Raw genomic sequence first — 21047 nt, 5'->3', positions numbered from 1 at the left:
AGGTGGTGCAGAAGCAGTGTGTGTGAGACACTGCCCTTCTGTTTGTCTGTGGGGGTTGACAAGGGCTGCAGGGTGACAGAGGGAGTGTTGTCAGTGAAGCAAACTGCCCAACTTCGAAATCTTCTTCTTTGGTTTTTTTTTTTTTTTTTTTTGGAGGAACTCTCTGAGTGTGAATCTTGGTAGACTCGGCTCTTCCTCCTATTGTGCTAGTGATGGGAGTTGATTGTCCCTTTCCCTGCCTGCTTAGCAGCTGGGGCAGAGACCCCCATGTGCTTATGCTGACACTCACAGGGAACCTGCCAGGAGAGATGAAGTAGGGTGGGGACGGTCAGAAATCCTTGCCGGGGCTAAGCTCCTAGGAGCCTCCTGGCTGGGCTCCCAGGAGCAACTTAGGGTGCTGGTAGCTATTTAGTAGATGGGTTGTTTACTTAGCAGGCTCATTCGGTTTCTGTTGTTTGGAAGAACCTCAGCTGCTGCTCAATGCAATGTGTCAGTTACCTATTTCCCCACTTCTGTTTTAAATCAAGAATCCAGGTGTGTCTCTTTTCCTTTTTCTCTCTCTTCTGTCCTGTCTCGTCCAGTCCCGTGGCTCTACATACTACCCTATGCGATGAGGATCAGAATCTATCTCCCGCCCTGACCTTTTCCTGAACTCAGATTCATATATCCAGTGGCCTCTGTGGAAACTTCTACTTGGAATTCTTACAGACATTTTGGATACAACATGTCCAAACTGAACTTTTCTTCCCTCAAACTTCATTTATTCAGGCCAAAAACTTTTGATGACTCCTGATTTCTCTTTCACGCTTCACTCCCAGTTCTTTTGTAAATTCCATGAAAACACTTGTCAAATCTGACTGCTGCTTGTCATTTTCACTGCTAGGCCTAGCCACAATCTTCTCTAGACTGTTTCTATAGCCTCCTAAAAAAATGATATTAAATATTGCTTTAATATACGCTTTGAATTTTTAGGTATTTATTTGGTCACCTCTTCTATTTTCCACCTCCCACATACCAATCTTTCTTTCTCCCTGTCTCGCCCTTTTGATGTACTTAAAAAAAAAAAGTTGGAATAGTTTTAGAATTCCAGAAAAGTTATAAGATAGTTTAGAGAATTCCTGTGTGCCCTTCCCTCCATTTCCTGTAATGTTAACATCTTCTATAACTTTAATACATTTGTCAAAACTGAAATTAGTGTTGGTATATTACTGTCAATTAAACTATAAACTTTAATTGGATAACACCAGGTTTTCCACTTAGGTTCTTTTTCTGATTGAGAATCCAGTCCAAGATTCTGTGTTGCATTTAGTCATCATCTTTCCTTAGGCTCCTCAAATCTGGGGCAGTTTTGTAGTTTGTCCTTGTTTTCCACAGCCCTGCCTGTTTTAAAGAGGACTGGTCAGATGTATTTAGGATGTCCCCCATTTGGGCTTACCATGTGTTTATTCATGATTATGGATTTTTAGGGTGATTACCATGGGCACGGGGGGAGTGTCCTCCTCATCCCAGTACGTCAGATGGTTTACCTGATGTCTGAGTAACTACCACAAATGATGTTAACCTTGATCTCTGGGTGCTCATGGTGTTCACAGGTTTTGTTGCAATGTTGCTGTGGTTGCTTTTTCTTTCTTTAGTCTGTGGACGTGAGTCACAAAGTCCCAGCCCCTCTGAAGGGAGGAGAATTACACTCCACCATTTGACAATGGGAGAATTTATATATATTGAACTTCTGAAAATATCCTCTTTTAAATCATAAATCTGCACATCAGTTAAAAAGAATAGTTTAGAGATTCTATAAATATATTTGGCATGAGGAGCCATATTGTTTTATTTGTATATTTATAGCTGTTAAATACTTACTAAGTACTGTATATATTATCACTGTGGAAATTACTTGTACACATAAAACATCACACTGTTTTCTCTCCTGTCTTCATGAATGAAGCTATTCTTTTCTGTCTTTGAAGCCAAGGGCTGGGGAAAGGGACTGAATCATTTGCTTTGTCTCTCTTGTCTCCTTGGATGCTCCATGGTTGAGTTGTCTACCTTGATCGGAGATACACTTTGGTATCCTCCGTCTATCAAAGAATTGCATGGAGGATAACAGTGTTCTCAGACAGGATGAATTTTACTTCACTTTTATTATGAATGCAAGTACTTGCTAATTAACACTTTCTGAAAGGAGGCAAAGGATATAATGTCAAGGCAATGATGATAAAGAGCAACCCTAGGCTGGGGGCCCGTAGCTCAGTGGTTAGAGTGCTGGCCCCACCCGGGCTGGAGGGTTTGAACCTGGCCCAGGCCTGCTAACCAACAGCAACAACAAAAAAGCAAGTCTGAAAATATTAAGGCACTGAGTAATGAATATCAATGAAATTAAAGTAAAACATTTGCAATCTTTGTCTTAAGAATGTCTTTAATCTGTTGATAATAATTAGCATATTTTCTCCTTTTCCCAGCCTCCTCCAATTCTTACCTGACACTACATTTTTAACACACGTTCTCCATATACCAAGCACAAGCTTTGGTTTATGACTCAGAGCAATAACACACGTCTTATCTAATTATCTAAGTAGGTGATAGTGACCTTATCCTGACATTAAGAAAATAAAGTGAGGACCTACACACAAAGTAGCTGTAAAACGCCTCCATGCTGTGCATTTACATATGAGCCACGCAAATATATTTATAGAATCTCTTTATCAGCATCTGGCCCCGAAGCGGGAGGGCAGCAGCTTTTCCCAGCCCTGTCTGCAATTGCTCAGCCCTCCTGGTATTTGCAGACTTCCCCAGCTCCCATTCACAAGGTCTTGGCCACAGCACGTTCATTTCTCTCACTTTATTACCATCACATCTGATTCCAATTTGCTGCCAAATTGAGTTTCCAGTCCTGAGCCTGACATTCAAGCCGTCAGGTGGATTAGCTCCCTCAGCTTGGTTAGCAGAGTGGCTTCAGGTCAGTTTGACAGTGGCCTATTGAATGTCCCCTGCCCCTCATCTTGGAGTCTCAGCCGCCATCCTGCGAAGCAGTAGTGCTGGGTTACCCACCGTAACCTTTCTCCTTGTTTAGAACTCATAATTCTAGATCTGCTGGAAAGACTTCTGATTAAAAACAGAGTTGGTTTTTATCTTGCTGTTTCAGCAGCTTTTTCTCAGCGCAAGGCAGCCAGTTTGTGGTCAGGTCATTTGTGGCATATGATTGATTGATCCATTTGCTTCTTTCCTTCTTATACACATACCTTCTGTGTGATCTATTTGCATAGATAGCTGAAATAACATCTGATTTCTTTTTTGTTATTTATGGTAGTGTCTCGGGTACTTTCTTTGCTGCTGTCAGATCACCTTATTAGACAGAGCACTGTTACTCATCTGGGATCCAGGCCTTTTGCTGTGCAGTGGGTCTCACTTTCTTTCTAAAAGAAATAGCGTAGTGAGCTATCACTTTTTTCCTACTCTTTTTTTTTTTAACCTGAATACAACTCCAATTTCTAAGTATGTATCATAACCAAAGATACAAATATAGAAAATTACTCATTGCTTTTCTATTTATGTTTTAATTCCTGGGGAAAACTGTCTTGGTCAGAGACTTTTCTCTTGTTATTAGGGGTTTTAGTAAATGAAGGTATATTTATGTTTCAGAATCAGGGAGCCAAGTTCAACAAACACTATAATTTCTTGGGGGATAATCAAGGATTAAAGAAAAATGTGAAACAAAACAACAACAAAAGATAAAAGGCCTTACCACTGGATCCTGCAGCCCTTGAAAAGAAAATGTTAGCTATTGGGAGAAAGAAGATGACACTTTCTTCCCAAAGCTGTTAGTTGATCTTCTTGCTATTAAACAGTTATATAGGCATTATAACTGTGTATGGAAAGATATTTGCTAGTTAATAAGCGTGCTCTGTTCCAAGTGGCACACCACAGAGCTTTCCTCCCCTCTTATGCTCTCAAGGCTGTTTTCTGCAGCACTGCTTACCTGTGCTTTGAGGCTTCTATCTACGTCAAATGCTTAATGATCCAATAAAAATAGGGGCAAGTTTGAAGCTGAAGGGAAACACCTTTCAAAAGATAATGCTCACACATCTGAACAGCAAAAAATAAATGAGGATTATGGGAATGAATAACCAAATTAATTCAAATCTTCTGAATGTGTAGTACACTTCATCTTGAGTTTAAATAACCAGGTAACTCATTGCTTCCTATTTTCTTTACTGTAATCAAGTAATATTCTTGAGTAGCTGCCAGGCTTTGAAAACTTTATATTAGTGGACAAAGATGTTTCTAAATCCATTTTCGTTTTATTTGTTTGAGTGGCCTATTTGCTTGGTTGGTGGGTTGGTTTTTTGGTTTTCCGCAGCCTCTCCATGATTAGCTGGCTAATCTTAACTGGAGATGTGTGTGAGAGTGCCCTGGTAAAACTGAAACACCCGAATAGTTGTTGTGAGTGTTTATCTTTTAGAGGTTCATCAATGTACTTTTAATATCCTGAGTAATAAATCACATTTGTTTTGAGAAATTAACTCCAAAAGGAAACCTTTTGTGTTAGCTTTTAAAAAATAATAAAGTACATTTTGGGGTATGCATATTGTTTAGCATGAATTTATTTCTGTTGAGGGAAGATAGTCTGATGTCATTGTCCTTTTCATTTCTCCTTTCGTTTAATTATAATCCCTCCTACTTCTTGTATCTTTTTCCTGTTTGGGTCAGTCCTTTGCTTGCTCGGGTTTTTGTTATGCTCAATTACAGGGTCATGTAACTCAACTCAGTATTTTCCTGTGGTTGCTTTGGGAAGATTGATGTTTTTTGTGCTCTGGAATTGAGATAAATTGTGTTTGTACCTTAAACACAGTATATTGAAAGAGCAGCGTAGGAAGGGATCCAGCATAAAATTATGACATTAAAACTTTTTCAGTATAAGGCGGCGCCTGTGGCTCAGTGAGTAGGGCACCGGCTCCATGTACCGAGGGTGGTGGGTTCACACCCGGCCCCGGCCAAACTGCAACAAAAAAAGCCGGGTGTTGTGGCAGGCACCTGTAGTCCCTGCTATTCGGGAGGCTGAGGCAAGAGAATCGCCTAAGCCCAAGAGCTGGAGGTTGCTGTGAGCTGTGATGCCACAGCACTGTACCCAGGGCGACAAAATGAGACTCTGTCTCTTAAAAAAAAAAAAGTTTTCAGTATAGAAAATGCCAAATCAACCACAATGAACATTTTATATCATACTTTTTGTATCTTAGTAGTCTAGGGTTCATGTAACATCTCCTTATATGTTTTTTTTTTTTCTGTTGCAGAAGGAGCTGAGTCTCCCCAGAAGAGGAAGTCTGTAAGTAGTATTACTTTGCTTTCTTTGTTTTCTTTCTGTATAGTTTGTAATGTGATTATTCTCTGTTTGGTTTTTAGGACAATTAATGATAATCAGCTGAATTAAGAAAACTAAAAAAATTGAATTTATGAAAATCAAATAATGATTTTATTATAATTTTCAAGGTTTGTTTCTTGATGGGCGTTGTAAACCAAAATGCATATTTATTCCCAGGAGAATCTTAATTAAAAAATTTTTTATAATGTCATCAAGCAAAAGCATTATTTAGTTTGCAGACAGTGTAAACTGATCTGAATCAAGAATTAACCTTCTTCTTTATGTTCTGGAAATCTATGATGGTTCCTTATACTATGGATTCAATGCACAGTGAGTGTATTTTTGTATTTGGATTGAAGACTTTGGATTAGATAAATTTTCTATTAGATCTAGATTTTACCGAACAGATTCATGTAACATTCTTGTGTTAAAATAGCAGATTTATGAACCTTGACTTGATTGCTTTATAGTGTGTTTCAACCTTTTATTTTTAAGGCCAATAATACATTTCCATGAATCATAGTTTTTTCTATTAGCAAATTGCACAATGAAACTGTCCTTAATATTCTACTATATATTTAAGGTAGATTTGTTGTCAATTAGTTCTGTGAAAGGGCTGGTCTAGAAGCATTTAGAGTTGGAGTCTGATGAATGTTGAAGTTGATAAATGGGGAAGTTCCTTTCTTAAAAATTTAGTGTAATATTTAAGGTAAATTTTTGCAATTCTCTTTCGGGAAGACTAGAAAAATGTGTGACAGTTATATTAAAGACAGGAAGACAGGATTTGTCCTATTGGCTAAATTTTGGGGAATTTTAGCTTTTGCATCTAGGAATCAGATATCTTCAGCTGTGAACACTTTATTACTATCCGTTTTTCTTTTTGCTTTTTATACAAGTTTAGACTGCCAGGCAGACAGTGGATTTTTTTTTTTTTTTTAAGCATGTGCCTAGATAATTGCCACCATCTTCCAGCTTCCATGTCTCTGTGCTACAGTTTAATGGAAAATAGTTTGCTATCGGAAAAGTCCTTGGAATTAAACACTTTCTTCTTCTGCATCATGAGTAGGACTCTCTTTCCTAAACTTGGAAAAGTCATCTAACATTTTTGATAGTTCCTATCATGATAAGAAATAAACAAGAAAAATATGAAATGTCATCATAAGAAAAAAATCATATTTCCCTTGTACTTTTAGTGAGGGATTAAACAACCTAGATTTTTCTTCTATGCTTTATTTGTTTTTTTTTTTTCTGTTTTTGTGTTATCACAGTATCCATCCAATAGTTACTATAAACATCATCTTAGTTACCAAATTAGATTCCTTGTTTCTATTTAAGAGCCATTTCTCCTTTTGCATGGGGATATATCCTAATTCTGTTAATGTTAGCTGATAACTATGAATTGATGGGAATACACGCGATAAAGAAAATAATTAAATTTCTGTACTTGAGAGAATGGAATCTCAATGAAAAAAGAATAAGGACATAAGTTTGTTTTGTTTTTTAGAAACAGAGTCTCACTTTATCACCCTCGGTGGAGTGCTGTGGCGTCATAGCTCACAGCAATCTCCAACTCCTGGGCTTAAGCGATTCTCTTGCCTCAGCCTCCCAAGTAGCTGGGACAGACACCCGCCACAATGCTGGGCTATTTTTTTGTTGCAGTTTAGCCAGGGCTGGGTTCGAACCCGCCACCCTCAGTTACGGGGCCGGTGCCCTACCCACTGAGCCATAGGCGTCACCCAACATAACTTTATTTGTAGCCTATGCTTTTAATACTTAGTCGGAGAAAGTTGGAATTAATCTGAGCCATTTAAAGTCCCCTTCCTAGTAGAAATCAGTCACTGAGATGACAGAAATAAAACACAGTGTATGTATCAAGATAAATCTACCTTTTTTAGTTAATTCTGGGAAAAGTAGTACTCTTAAGAGAAGCAAACCAAAAATGAACATGGTATTTTCTATTTTTTATTAAATACAAATATTCCCCAAAGAATTAATGATGCCTGATATAGCTGTCTGGGACCCAATGGTACTCAACACTTTCAGTGAACACCATACAGATGCCAGTAATTACTCTTCTCATGCAAGGTTCTTTTATGTCTTTGAGAAGAAGAAAAACTTTTTAAAATAAATGCTACAATGATTTTAGTACAATTCCAATGAAGAAAGCCACAAGCGTATCTTTTTAATTATGAGTATTAGCTAGCATAATAGTACCTGATTATTAGACCTGATAACATTTTCTCAGTCTACTTACTGCATAAATGCCTCCTCCATAAACGCTTTTACATCTTTTTATACCTTCTCCGAAAGGATTGGGGATTTGGTCCTGAAGTTCTGTTGAGATTTTTATTTTATTTTATTTTATTTTATTTATTTATTTTGTAGTTTTTGGCTGGGGCTGGGTTTGAACCCGCCACCTCCGTCATATGGGGCCGGCGCCATACTCCTTTGAGCCACAGGTGCCGCCCTCTGTTGGGATTTTTATGTCACCAGTGAGCAGTTGCACACAATGTGTTGTATTTCTTGTTGTCTTTGGTGATACAGCAGAGTCACTGAATTTGTCAGGGGGTGTGTGCCTTACCTGACGAAACACCCTATTTTGATACACCTGCTACTTCTAATTTGTATGTCTTGAAGGGATAATATTTTAAAATAGCATTTTCATCATTCTGAAACTTATGTGTTTCTCAGATTTTTCAAAAATTTGAGTATTGTTTTAAATAAGCTTAAAGATACTATTTTTATGTCCAGAATCATATAAAAAAAACCAAATATTTAAATTAAAGCTTTCACAAAAGTCAACAGAAAGTGTTTCTCTTCTTATTAATTGAAAGTATGAAAAGCAAACTTTATTTTATCTAGAAAAAAATCATTCTCATTCCCACTAATTTATGATTTACAATCATTTTGACAAGAACTAACTTGAAGTCTGAGCATGGTGTCTCATGCCTTTAATCCCAGGTCTCTGGGAGGCCGAGGTGGGTGGATTGCCTGAGCTCACGAGTTTGAGCTAGAGTGAGACCCTGTCTCCAAAAAATAGCTGGGTGGGTGGCGCCTGTGGCTCAAGGAGTAGGGCGCCAGCCCCATATGCCATGGGTGGCAGGTTCAAGCCTGACCCTGGCCAAAACTGTAAAAACAAACAAACAACAACAAAAAAAAGTAGCTGGGCATTGTGGTGGGTGCTTGCAGCTACTTAGTAGGCCCAGGCAAGAGAATCATTGAGCCCGAGAGTTTGAGGTTGCTGTGAGCTTTGAGGCCACAGCACTTACTGAGGGCGACAAAGTAAGACTGTCTCAAAAAACAAAACAAAACACTAACTTGAAGATTCATTTTATATATATTTTAAGAAGTTGCAAAGGCAATGATTTTGACACCCCCCCCCTTTTTTTTTTAATGGTGCAAAGGACAGTAGACAAGGGAGGTCAAAGGAACTGCTTTTCAGTCAAGACTACTGGGTAACTAAGTGACTCCAAAATAGTTTTCCAGAGGCTTTCCTCCCCTTCCTTGAGGTCCCAGATGATGATTCTATTCTTGCTCCTTGTATAGTTGGATTTTAAGGTACTTCTCTTCTTTTTCCATTCAATGAGTAACCATTTGTCCGGACTTTTGGTTCCAGATCCTTCCAGCACTTCCTCTCTCTTGGGACTAAACTTGTCATGCTCTCACTCCCATCTCCTTCCTTCCAGGTGTAGTCACACTCGGTGAAATAGTATACAGCAGGTAAAATGACTGAGCTAGAGAGTGTGTATCCCTGGGTATGATTATCAAAAACCTGATGGGCAAGAGCTAAAAGAAAATTCCAAGTAGAAGATAGTGTTTACATTAGGAAATTTAAAAATGTCTAAAACAACGTAATGTTTTTGAATACAAATATTAATAGTGCAGATATAAAAACATGCATGGGAAGCAAGTTATGAGAAAGGTTACTTACCAATGGAGAGAATAAAAAAAAATGGTATTTGTGAGGGCTGAACCAGGAATTTCATGTTTATCAACAATGTAATAATAATGTATATGAGTATTTACATTGTACTCGTTACATTTTGGTGATCTTGAAATATTTTATTTAAAATACTCAGTGATCTACCCAAATGAAAAAAAATCATTTTACCACAAGAACATTTGCACTAGAATGTTGATCGCAGTTCATTTCACAATTGTCAGGATGTGGAAGCAACCAAGTGGCCATCAACCCACAAATGGATTAATAAGCTGTGGTATATGTGTACCATGGAGTACTACCCTGTTTCCCCAAAAATAAGGCAGTGTCTTATTTTAAGGTGTGCTCCCAAAAGATGCGCTAGGTCTTATTTTCAGGGGACGTCTTATCTTTCCTGTAAGTAGGTCTTATTTTCGGAGGATGTCTTATTTTCGGGGAAACAGGGTATTCAGCCATAAAAAGATGGAGACTTTACATCTTTTGTATTTACTTGTATGGAGTTAAAGCACATTCTTCTTAGTAAAGTGTTTCAAGAATGGAAAAACAAGTGTCCAATGTACTCAATACTAATATGAAACTAATAGACAAATATCTACACAACCACATGAGAGAAAAACACAAGTATATTCAAGTGGGGGGAGGAGGTAAAAAGGAAAGGGGAAAAAGAAGGGGATTAGTAAACTCTCACTTCCTGGACACAATGTGAGGGTATACAGCACACCGGCTGGGTGAAGGCTCAACTACAACTTGAACTTTACCTTAGAAATGTGAACAATGTAACCTAATCATTTATACCCTCATACTAATCTGAAATTTAAAAAAACCTCAGTGATTGCTTAAAAGTAGAATTCAAGCTGTTTTAACCAAGTATTGGTGTATATTTTAAAGCAGAAGAAACAATGATATAAATAATAATCTATTTTGAATAAAAAGAGTACACTCATACCTGTGTTTTTAGTTTATTTTATCTCATGATGAAGGTTGGCCCAAATGTGTGTAATTTTCCCAAGAATTGAAATAGCTACAGTGGCAGATACCCATTGATGAATGCCAAAACATGACAGAAAAAATCATGACAAACTTTTACATTCTTGACATGCTTGTATTATCCCTGTGGGTAGGGGTTGAAGTGAATGAGCTATGTGCACTTGTGCAGAGGGTGCATCATAACATTTAGCTTCAGGACTGGATCTGTGGCTTTGGAGTTTTAGTTCTTTCAGGAGTTGCAGTTGTGCTCCGCTGTTCTTTGTGTTCAACAGGGTGCCCGGTACAATGAGAATGGAATTCTGGTGCAGGTGTTTGTGAATGTGTGCAAGTTGGTGTATAGACGGTGAGCCTCCGTGCCCAGCCCCCGTGCCCTGCCTGGGCTCTCTGGTTCCTGTCATTGTCTGCCGCATGAGGGCAGCGGTGATTCCATGGCTAATGCCACATCCCTCCCAGTTTAAATCCAGCATGGAATACATTGATTCTCTTGATGTGAATGACTTTCAGTTTTCTGACTTATCTGTCCTGCCCGTATTTATGAAAGTGCCCTGAGTGCTGTGGGTCTCTGATCAGCCTTCTCCCATATTTAGAACTTAAGCCCTGAAATGACATTTCTAAGTAGCAAAACTCTCTGGGAGGTATTTGTTTCAGGCAATGACAGTGGAAAAAGTGGGAAAAAACTAAGTTATAAACCGATGGATGGTTGGGTGCAAAACCAAAGTGTCCCGGGCAGCAATCATTTATTTTTATAGGACCCCTTTGTGTTCTGTTAATTGCCCAAATAAACAGCTCTCCAGGACTGAGAGGCCTGGAGAGCTTTCATACCCTGGAGAGAGGAGCAGGAAATTGGCTGGGGCCATCTCCCTTGCGTCCTCACATCCTGCTTTTTAAGGTTCTTTCAGTTTTCTTCTTACAGAGAAGGGAACTGCTCCGTCTGTTCGTAGCACGTCCATTCTCCCTGCTGTTTAAAAGGACCTTTCCTCTACTTTGCGTAATTGCCAGCATCAGCGCATGGTTTCGCAGAGCCCTGGAGGTCTGGGATCTATAAAATTATTTGCAATTATCACTTTGTTTTTGTAGAAATCGCTACTGACACTTGGCAGTTCCTTAGCTTTCTGTTCTTTGGCCACACATGCTTTAAAGATGCTTTTTCAGGGGCGTCCAAAAGCAGGACCCGCAGCAGAAGCAGCTCTTCCCGTGCATATCAGTCCTGGAGAAGCTTTTCTCTGTGGACTCAAGTTACCTGAGAGGCAATTTAGGAATCATGGCTTGTTTCAAATTTTTAATCTCACAACAGTACTAGTAGCTACAATTAGTATTCCTCTCTGTAGAATTGTTATGCTTCTCCTCCATTAAGCTTTTTTTTTTTTAAATTATCATTCTGAGAGTAGTTGGAGTCCAGTAGGGCTGGCAATGGAGTAAGTAGGGCATGTATCTGTTGGTATTTGATAGTTTCAGGTCTGCTAGAAAGCCCACCACCCATACACCACAAGGGGATTTGTCTGTCTTAAACACACCTACCACAGGGTCAGACATTCCGGTACTAGAATTCATCCAGTTGGAGCTGGAAGATGTTTTCTCTTTGATGCTTCATGTATACACTTCAGACAGGATATCCCTGAGCCATGTTCAGCGTAGCAGAAGATTATTCATTAATGGGATACTGTTGGTATTCTGGTGAGAGACAAGGTTATCAGAGAGCTGAGCAGGTGTGGAGAACCAGTTTGCCACATGAATAAATTAATAAATGATAAAAAGAATAATAAATTTATTTTACCTCTTTCTAATTCTGTCTTTCTTAGGTAGAGGCCATAAAGGATGTTTAGGGCTGGGATGAAAGGTAAAAGTGATCAGTAGAGATAATATGTCAGATAGGGATAGGGGGACCTGATGGTTGCCAAAGCCTCCAGTGGAGCTGGGCCTTCAGATGTAGTTTGTCTTGCTTGAGATGTGTTGAATTGCATGCAATGGATTAGGGTATTTCTAAGGTTGGAATTCTTTATTTTGACACAAGTTAGGAAGCAACTTTCTATGTAATTGACTAGACCGGGTTTGCCCACTTATAAATGGGATTGTTTCCTCTTTTCTTGTTGATTAATCTGAGTTCTCTGGATGCTAGTTATTAGGCCTTTGTCAGATTAGTAATGTGCAAAAATCTTCTCCCATTCCGAAGACTGTCTGTTTGCCTTGTGGTACCCTTAGCTGTGTAGAAGCTTTTCAGCTTGATCAAATCCCACTTACTTTTGGTGTTGCTGCAATTGCCAGGGGGTTCATCCTCATAAAGTCTTTTCCCAGCCTTGTATTTTCAAATGTTTTTCCCACACTCTCTTCTAGGGTTTTTATTGTTTTGTGTCTTAAATTTAAATATTTTATCCAATAAGAATCAATTTTTATCAGTGGAGAGACTTGAACAAAAACTTCTCTGAGGATGACAGATGAATGGCCAACAGACACATGAAAAAGTGCTCATCGTCATTAATCATCAGAGAGATGCGAATCGGAGCCACTCTGTGCTATCACCTAACTCCAGTAAGATTAGCCCACATCATAAGGTCCCCAAACTGCAGGTGCTGGTGTGGATCTGGAGAGAAGGGAACACTTTTCCACTGCTGGTGGTATTGCAAACTCATATAAGCTTTTTAGAAAGATGTATGGAGGATCCTCAAAGAACCAAAAATCAACCTTCCACTTGATACTGCAATTCCATCACTAGGTATCTACCCAGAAGAACAAAAGTCATTTTACCCTAAGACATTTGCAGCAGAGTGTTTATTGCAGCTCAATGCATAGTTGCCAAGGTGGAAGCAACCCAAATGCCCATTCAGCTATAAGAAAAGATGGAGAGGGCGGTGCCTGTGGCTCAGTGAGTAGGGCACCAGACCCATATAGCGAGGGTGGTGGGTTCAAACCCAGCCCCAGCCAAACTGTAACAAAAAAATTGTGGTGGGTGCCTGTAGTCTCAGCTACTCGGGAGACTGAGGCAAGAGAATCGCCTAAGCCCAGGAGTTGGAGGTTGCTGTGAGCTGTGTGACACCACGGCACTCTACCGAGGGCTATAAAGTAAGATTCTGTCTCTTAAAAAAAAAAAAAAGGATGGAGACTTTACATCTTTTATGTTTATCTGGATGGAGTTGAAACACATTCTTTTCTTAGTAAAGTATCTCAAGAATGGAAAAAAATCCAATGTACTCAATACTAATATGAAACCAATATATAAACAATTGCACATCCACACAAATGATAAAACACAAATATAGTCTAGCAAAGGGGAGGAGAGAGAAGGGAAAGGGGTGGGGAGGAGGGTGATGGGAGGGAGGAGGGAGGGCAATTGGGGGAATCTCACCTAAATTACACAATATGTGGGTGTTCAGCACGCCCCCGGGTGAAGGGCTCAACTACAACCTGGAAGTGAAAACAATGTAACCTAAAAATTTGTACCCTTATATTAATCTAAAATTAAAAAAATGAATAGGCCTGGGTTGATGTAACTGGTATATATATGTGTCTTTGTTTGTTTTTTTTTTTAAGACTTGCATTCAGACCTGTTATGTTTCAGAACGTATTGCCTTGACTGGCTATTTAGGAAAGTATTTTGAGTAAAATGAGGTTATTTCTAGAATGCAAGGGGAGAGAATCACCTTGGTTTTACAATTGATATGAATTAGATTTATGAGATTTTCAGCAAAGTGAAAGCAGCATTTCCTGAAAAGGAAAGAGTTTAATCCAAGCAAAATAAAGGACACGTAGACTGTATTTGGATAAGTTTAAAAATAAATTTAGTTTTCTCCTTAGCACTTTCTCCCCTCCTACCCCCACAAATAGTGAAGCAAGAATTCAAAATATCTGTTGTTGAAGCCAAATGTAAGTCCAGTGTCATTTTGAATGTTAGAAATCCAAAAACAAAATGAAGAAAAATTGAGTGTTGCATCTGAATTAGCATTTAAAGTGGCATGTTTATGTAAAAAGAGAATAGTGTAATACATCCTGAGAGTAAAGAGAGGATTTCAGGCCCGTGAAGAATGTCAATTGCATTTATATATTCATCGGATAGCTGGTTTGGTATTTGGTGTGTATTTGCAGCATTCTTTATCCTATATGCATTTGTCTTCTGTGAAGTGGGTAGCGGGGAGATTAGGGAGTAGAGAAACACAATGTAGGATTGATCATCTTACCCTTGAAAGTTATAGGTAGACTTTAGTTTTGCCCCAGGGGAGAGGGTTAGCATACCTGGGGGAGGTTTAAAAAAAAGTGTGCCTTTTCAAACAATTTTGAGAATGCAAATCAGAATCCTCTGTGTGTTGAGGGGGGATAAGATGGTGACTGTACTTTTAACCAACTCTTAAGGTGAATCTGCAATGCCACCCCCTCTTAGGCGAGCCCCAGGATGTATATGTGGTGCTGGGGTGGGCTTTTGGATCCCCAAAGGCACGAAGGGAAGTTCTTTATTCCATATTTATAGGAATAATGTTTTAGCAAATCTGAATCAGTCAGTTTGAGGGAGGGTCTTTCAGTGAGCCGTCCTTTTCAGCAAGGCTTGTATTGTGTGGTCCACTGAGACAGGGGCCCCTGTCTAAAAGCCATCTTCTCAAGTTAGTTAATCAGGTAATTGCCAAGTCACATTTCAGAGCATGGACTGGGAAGCCACACTGCCTGAGTTCAAATCCTGTCTCTTCCACGTAGCCACCTGTGTGACCTCCAAGAATCAATACTTAACCTCTATGTGCCTTAGTTTCCCCATCTGTAAAATGGGGATATTATTGTGTCCTGGAATGTTTTAGAGCATTCATTTAACTAATATTAGTAACAGTACCTGGCATGCAGTAAATACTGTATGTCCTGTTAAATAAAATGTATTAGGAACTACCCTTTCCACCCTATCTCCTCAAATCACTTCCTGTTATCTTATTGAGTTAGACAAAAGACTACAAAGTAGGCTTGGGAAATCCCCTGGAAGCCAGCTTATTTGAGGGAGGCCTTTGGAGGCCATGTTTTGTTTCCCTGGAGAGGTGTTAAGGGAGCTGTTCCCTCCATACACTTGGGTAGATCGTCCCCTTTTACTGTGGGTGGGCAACCCTGATATCAGGAGCTTCCTGCGTGTGCTGTGAAGACTGGCCCTGGTGTTTTGGTCTGTATCAGCCTGTGAGGGAGCTAACGCCCTGTCCTCAGGGGCTCCTCTTAACAGATAATCCATTGCTTCTCACCAGGCAATCCAGATTGCTTCTTGAAATTGAGTTTGGGGACAGAGGGTGTTGATGAGAATGATATAGATTATTGTAACTGTACATATGGAAAATATTTTTTATTTTTATTTTTTTATTGTTAAATCATAGCTGTGTACATTAGTGCAATTGCCTGTACCCATTCTAAGATGCACCATAGATGTGGCCCCTTTTATTATCCTCCCTCCACCAAAACCTCCCCCCTCCCTTCCCCTTCCTTGGCCCTTTCCCCATAGTCTTGTGCTATAGTTGGGTTATAGTCTTCATGTGAAAGCTATAATTGAGCTTCATAGTAGGGCTGAGTACATTGGATACTTTTTCTTCCATTCCTGAGATACTTTGCTAAGACGAATATGTTCCAGCTCCATCCATGTAAACATGAAAGAGGTAAAGTCTCCATCTTTCTTTAAGGCTGCATAATATTCCATGGTATACATGTACCACAATTTGCTAGTCCATTCGTGGGTCGATGGGCACTTGGGCTTCTTCCATGACTTAGCAATTATGAATTGGGCTGCAATAAACATTCTGGTACAGATGTCTTTGTTATATTGTGACTTTTGGTCTTCTGGGTATAAACCTAGTAAAGGAATTATAGGATCAAATGGCAGGTCTATTTTTAGGTCTCTATTCTCCAAACATTCTTCCAGAAGGAACGTATTAGTGTGCATTCCCACCAGCAGGGTAGAAGTGTGCCTTTTCCTCCACATCCACGCCAACATTTCTGGTTTTGGGATTTTGTTATGTGGGCTACTCTTACTGGGGTTAGGTGATATCTCAGAGTAGTTTTGATTTGCATTTCTCTGATGATTAAGGATGATGAGCTTTTTTTCATGTGTTTGTAGATTTTGCGTCAGTCTTTAGAGAAGTTTCTCTTCAAGTCCCTTGCCCACCCTGAGATGGGGTCACGTGTTCTTTTCTTGTTAATACGTTTGAGTTCTCTGTGGATTCCGGTTATTAGACCTTTATCAGAGGTATAACCTGCAAATATTTTCTCCCATTCTGAGGGCTGTCTGCTTGCTTTACTCACTATGTTCTTGGCTGTGCAGAAGCTTTTTAGTTTGATCATGTCCCAGTAGTGTATTTTTGATACTGCTTCAATTGCCTGGGGAGTCCTCCTCATAAAGTATTCACCCAGGCTGATTCCTTCAAGAGTTTTCCCTGCATTTTCTTCAAGTATTTTTATAGTTTCATGTCTTAAGTTTAAATCTTTTATCCAGAGAGAGTCTATCTTAGTTAATGGTGAAAGGTGTGGGTCCAGTTTCAATCTTCTACAGGTTGCCAGCCAGTTTACCCAGCACCATTTGTTAAATACGGAATCTTTTCCCCACTGAATGTTTTTAATTGGCTTGTCAAAGATCAAAGAAACTCTACTCTCACAAATATGAAAATCTGAAGGAAATCGACCAATACCTGGAAGCACGCTGCCTACCAAGACTTAGCCAGAATGAAGTGGAAATGTTGAACAGGCCTATATCAAGTTCTGAAATAGCATCAACTATACAAAATCTCCCTAAAAAGAAAAGCCCAGGACCAGATGGCTTTACGTCAGAATTCTACCAAACATTTAAAGAAGAACTAGTACCTATACTACTAAATCTCTTCCAAAATACAGAAGAAGAAGGAACCCAGCACATTCTACGAAGCAAACATCACCTTGATTCCCAAACCAGGGAAAGACCCAACAAGAAAAGAAAATTATAGACCAATATCACTAATGAATATAGATGCTAAAATACTCAATAAGATCCTAACAAACAGAATCCAACAACACATCAAAAAAATTATACACCATGACCAAGTCAGATTTATCCCAGGGTCTCAAGGCTGGTTCAATATACGTAAATCTTTAAATGTAATTCAACACATAAACAAACTTAAAAATAAAGACCATACGATTCTTTCAACTGATGCAGAAAAAGCTGTTGATAATATCCAGCATCCCTTCATGATCAGAGCACTTAAGAAAATTGGTATAGGGCGGCGCCTGTGGCTCAGTCGGTAAGGCGCCGGCCCCATATACCGAGGGTGGCGGGTTCAAACCCGGCCCCGGCCAAACTGCAACCAAAAAATAGCCGGGCGTTGTGGCGGGCGCCTGTAGTCCCAGCTACTCGGGAGGCTGAGGCAAGAGAATCGCTTAAGCCCAGGAGTTGGAGGTTGCTGTGAGCTGTGTGAGGCCATGGCACTCTACTGAGGGCCATAAAGTGAGACTCTGTCTCTACAAAAAAAAAAAAAAAAAAAAAAAAAAAGAAAATTGGTATAGAAGGGACATTTCTTAAACTAATAGAGGACATCTACAGCAAACCCACAGCCAATATCGTATTGAATGGAGTTAAATTGAAATCATTTCCACTTAGTTCAGGAACCAGGCAAGGTTGCCCATTGTCTCCATTGCTCTTTAACATCGTAATGGAAGTTTTAGCCATTGCAATTAGGGAAGAAAAGGCGATCAAGGGTATCCGCATAGGGTCAGAAGAGATCAAACTTTCAGTCTTTGCAGATGATATGATCGTATATCTGGAAAACACTAGGGATTCTACTACAAAACTCTTAGAAGTGATCAAGGAATATAGCAATGTCTCAGGCTACAAAATCGGCACCCATGTATCTGTAGCCTTTATATATACCAACAATAACCAAGCCGAACAAACAGTCAAGGACTCTATTCCTTTCACAGTAGTGCCAAAGAAGATGAAATATTTGGGAGTATACCTAACAAAGAACGTGAAAGATCTCTACAAAGAGAACTATGAAACTCTAAGAAAAGAAATAGCCGAAGATGTTAACAGATGGAAAAACATACATGCTCATGGCTGGGAAGAATCAACATTGTTAAAATGTCCATACTGCCCAAAGCAATATATAACTTTAATGCAATCCCTATTAAAGTTCCACTGTCATACTTTAAAGATCTTGAAAAAATAATACTTCGTTTTATATGGAATCAGAAAAGAACTCGAATAGCCAAAACATTACTGAGCAATAAAAACAAAGCAGGAGGAATCACGCTACCAGACCTGAGACTGTACTATAAATTGATAGTGATCAAAACAGCATGGTACTGGCACAAAAGTAGAGAAGTAGATGTCTGGAACAGAATAGAGAACCAAGAGATGGATCCAGCTACTTACCATCGTATGGAAAATTTTAATAGGATTTCAGAGCTGAAAATTATCTTAAGAGAGATCTAATGTGAAATATCTTTCTTTGATAAATGAATAATAACTCAGAGGACTTGAACTCGCTTGTGCTAAGATAGTCTATACACTGATTGTGAACCTTAACCAGAATTTATTGTCCCTCACCACCAGGGGCTTCTTTCTTTTTTTTTTTTTTTTAATGTGGTCAGTATGTGTGATTCAGAAACACAGACCACAGCATGAGAGCATGTGTGTTTTGTTCTATTAGGACATAAAGTCTAGCATTGAGATCCACAGTATGGACCAAAGAAAGGGGCGACCTCACAGAGTTTGCTGGACTTTTCACCATGCTTGTCAGGGTTTCTTTGAACATTTTGGAAAGTAAGGCCCAAAGTTGAAAGCTTACATTTAATACTGTAGCCAAAGGGAAAACCTGGAGTCACACACCCAGAACCACCAGGATGCTAAGTTTCTCTCAGACTAATAAAGAGACCAGTGGTAGCTGTGCCGGTGGCAGTCCCCGCTGCAGTAAATGGCAGTCCCCAAATATAGTCATTATGTACTTAGACATGTGAGTAGAGCAGCTAAATTCTGTATTGTTCTATCCTTAACCCCACTGTGCAGGGGCAAGTTGGGCCCTCTGGCCCACCAGGAACCACTGTGTGGGAGTGGATTTCACCTTTGCCTCCTGTTTCCCCTTAGAACCTTTGCCGTCTCCTCGGCCATTTCAACTCTTGCGAATTGAATGCTTTGTGGCAGCAGAGAGTGGGCTAGCAATTCTTTCTCTGCTTTCGGGATAGAGACTCTGCCCTCTGAGAATGATGGTGGGTCATTTCTTTTCATCGGAATGCACATGCATTGTCTATTAACATGCTTTATAAAGTCACCCCTTCCAGGATGAGGTTGAAGACTTTCCTGTGCTTCTGTGTTGGAAGATGAGACGTGCCCATGGAACATGCTGGTAACTCCCCCCTTTTCTTCCCAGTGGCCATCTGAGTTCTGCTTCACATCACTCATCACTCAGAGAACTTGTGACCAGCACCACGAGGAGGTTCTCTGCAGATAGTTCTGTGACACATCTGTATGAGATGAAGAACTTTTATTGACTCTAGCTATATATCATGTGTGTGTGTGTGTGTGTGTGTGTGTGTGTGTGTGTGTGTGTGTGTATATATATTATTTATTTATTTTTTTGAGACTGAGTTTCACTCTGTCACCCTGGGTAGAGTGCTGTGCCATTGTAGCTCACAGCACCTCAAACTCTTGGGCTATGGTTGGGACTATAGGCATCCGTCACAACGCCTGGCTAGTTTTTCTATTTTTAGTAGAGATAGGGTCTTGTTCTGGCTCAGTCTAAACTCCTGAGCTCAGGCAATCCACCCGCTTTGGCCTCCCAGAATGCTAGGATTACAGGTATGAGCCACTGCACCCGGCCTCTGGTCTAAATGTTTGATTTGCATGTGGAAATGGGTGCCATGAATTTGGCCTAGCGTAGACAGATACATTTTAATGTTTTCTTAGAATGAAATTTTGAATAATAAATTCAGACATGCACAGTGTATTGAGGGAAGATTTTCAAAAGGCCTGTATTGTAGAAATGTATTCTGTCCAGAAATATTTGTGTATTTTGTAGGTATTTATGTGAGGGTGTCCTTTGTTAGAAAATACTAATGTAGCATATACTTTGTATTCTTTATTTTTAGAAAAAAAGTGATTTTAAACTCTCAATGTGCCATAGAGAGGAATGGGATTAACTTTCTGCTGACATTAGCACCGAGGCCTAACTCTTCCTTAACCCTAATTTTCTATAGAGGCTTTCACTGTTACTGGATGTGGTGGTGGTGTGCGCTTTCTGTTAGAGAGCTTTAAGGCAGAGGTAATATTTTGGATTTAGTTTTAGGAAACAGAGGAGAGCATTTGTGTTCAGAGGTTAATGCTGCATGACCTCCCCATGTAGCTGCCAGGGGCAGTGGGACCTTCCCACTGGGCTGGCAGGACAGAGGGCGGGGGGGTTCTGCTCCTTTGCTCAGCTCCCTTTGCCCTGTGTGCTGAGGTAGTAAACCTCAGTATTTGCTGTGCATGGGCACATGAGTGAGGTCACCAGGGTTTTGTATTTCAGGGTATAAAGCATAATGTGTAGTATCTTAACTAATCAAGCAGAAGGTTTTTTTTACTGTTTAGAATAAATTAGTTTAAATGCTAAGATCAGTCCTTGTGGATTAAGGAAGCACTTGGAAACAGTGGAGTATATTTTTTAAAATGAACTTGACATTGTACACTAAAATGAAATTAATTGATCACTCCACAGATTTCATGTCTTAGGAGAACAATGGTGGCTTTTTTAGGTGGAATTCTAAGGTATTACCAATTTGTCTGTAAATGTAACAATCTGTTAGAATCACAGGAAA

The 21047-nt window shown here is 39.6% G+C and overlaps 1 protein-coding gene across 2 annotated transcripts in view; it reads left to right on the top strand.

Moving 5' to 3' along the window:
• MAST4 (microtubule associated serine/threonine kinase family member 4) overlaps positions 1–21047 on the top strand; it is a 442299-nt gene that overhangs the window by 149551 nt on the left and 271701 nt on the right. For both annotated transcript variants that reach the window (XM_053589500.1, XM_053589491.1), the window contains one exon: positions 5289–5320. In XM_053589500.1, the coding sequence (XP_053445475.1) occupies positions 5289–5320 (32 nt within the window). The remainder of the gene's footprint in view (positions 1–5288; positions 5321–21047) is intronic.

Source organism: Nycticebus coucang, chromosome 1 (genome assembly GCF_027406575.1).
Source record: "Nycticebus coucang isolate mNycCou1 chromosome 1, mNycCou1.pri, whole genome shotgun sequence".
Lineage (NCBI taxonomy): Eukaryota > Metazoa > Chordata > Mammalia > Primates > Lorisidae > Nycticebus > Nycticebus coucang.
This window is presented reverse-complemented; position numbering and strand designations above follow the sequence as displayed.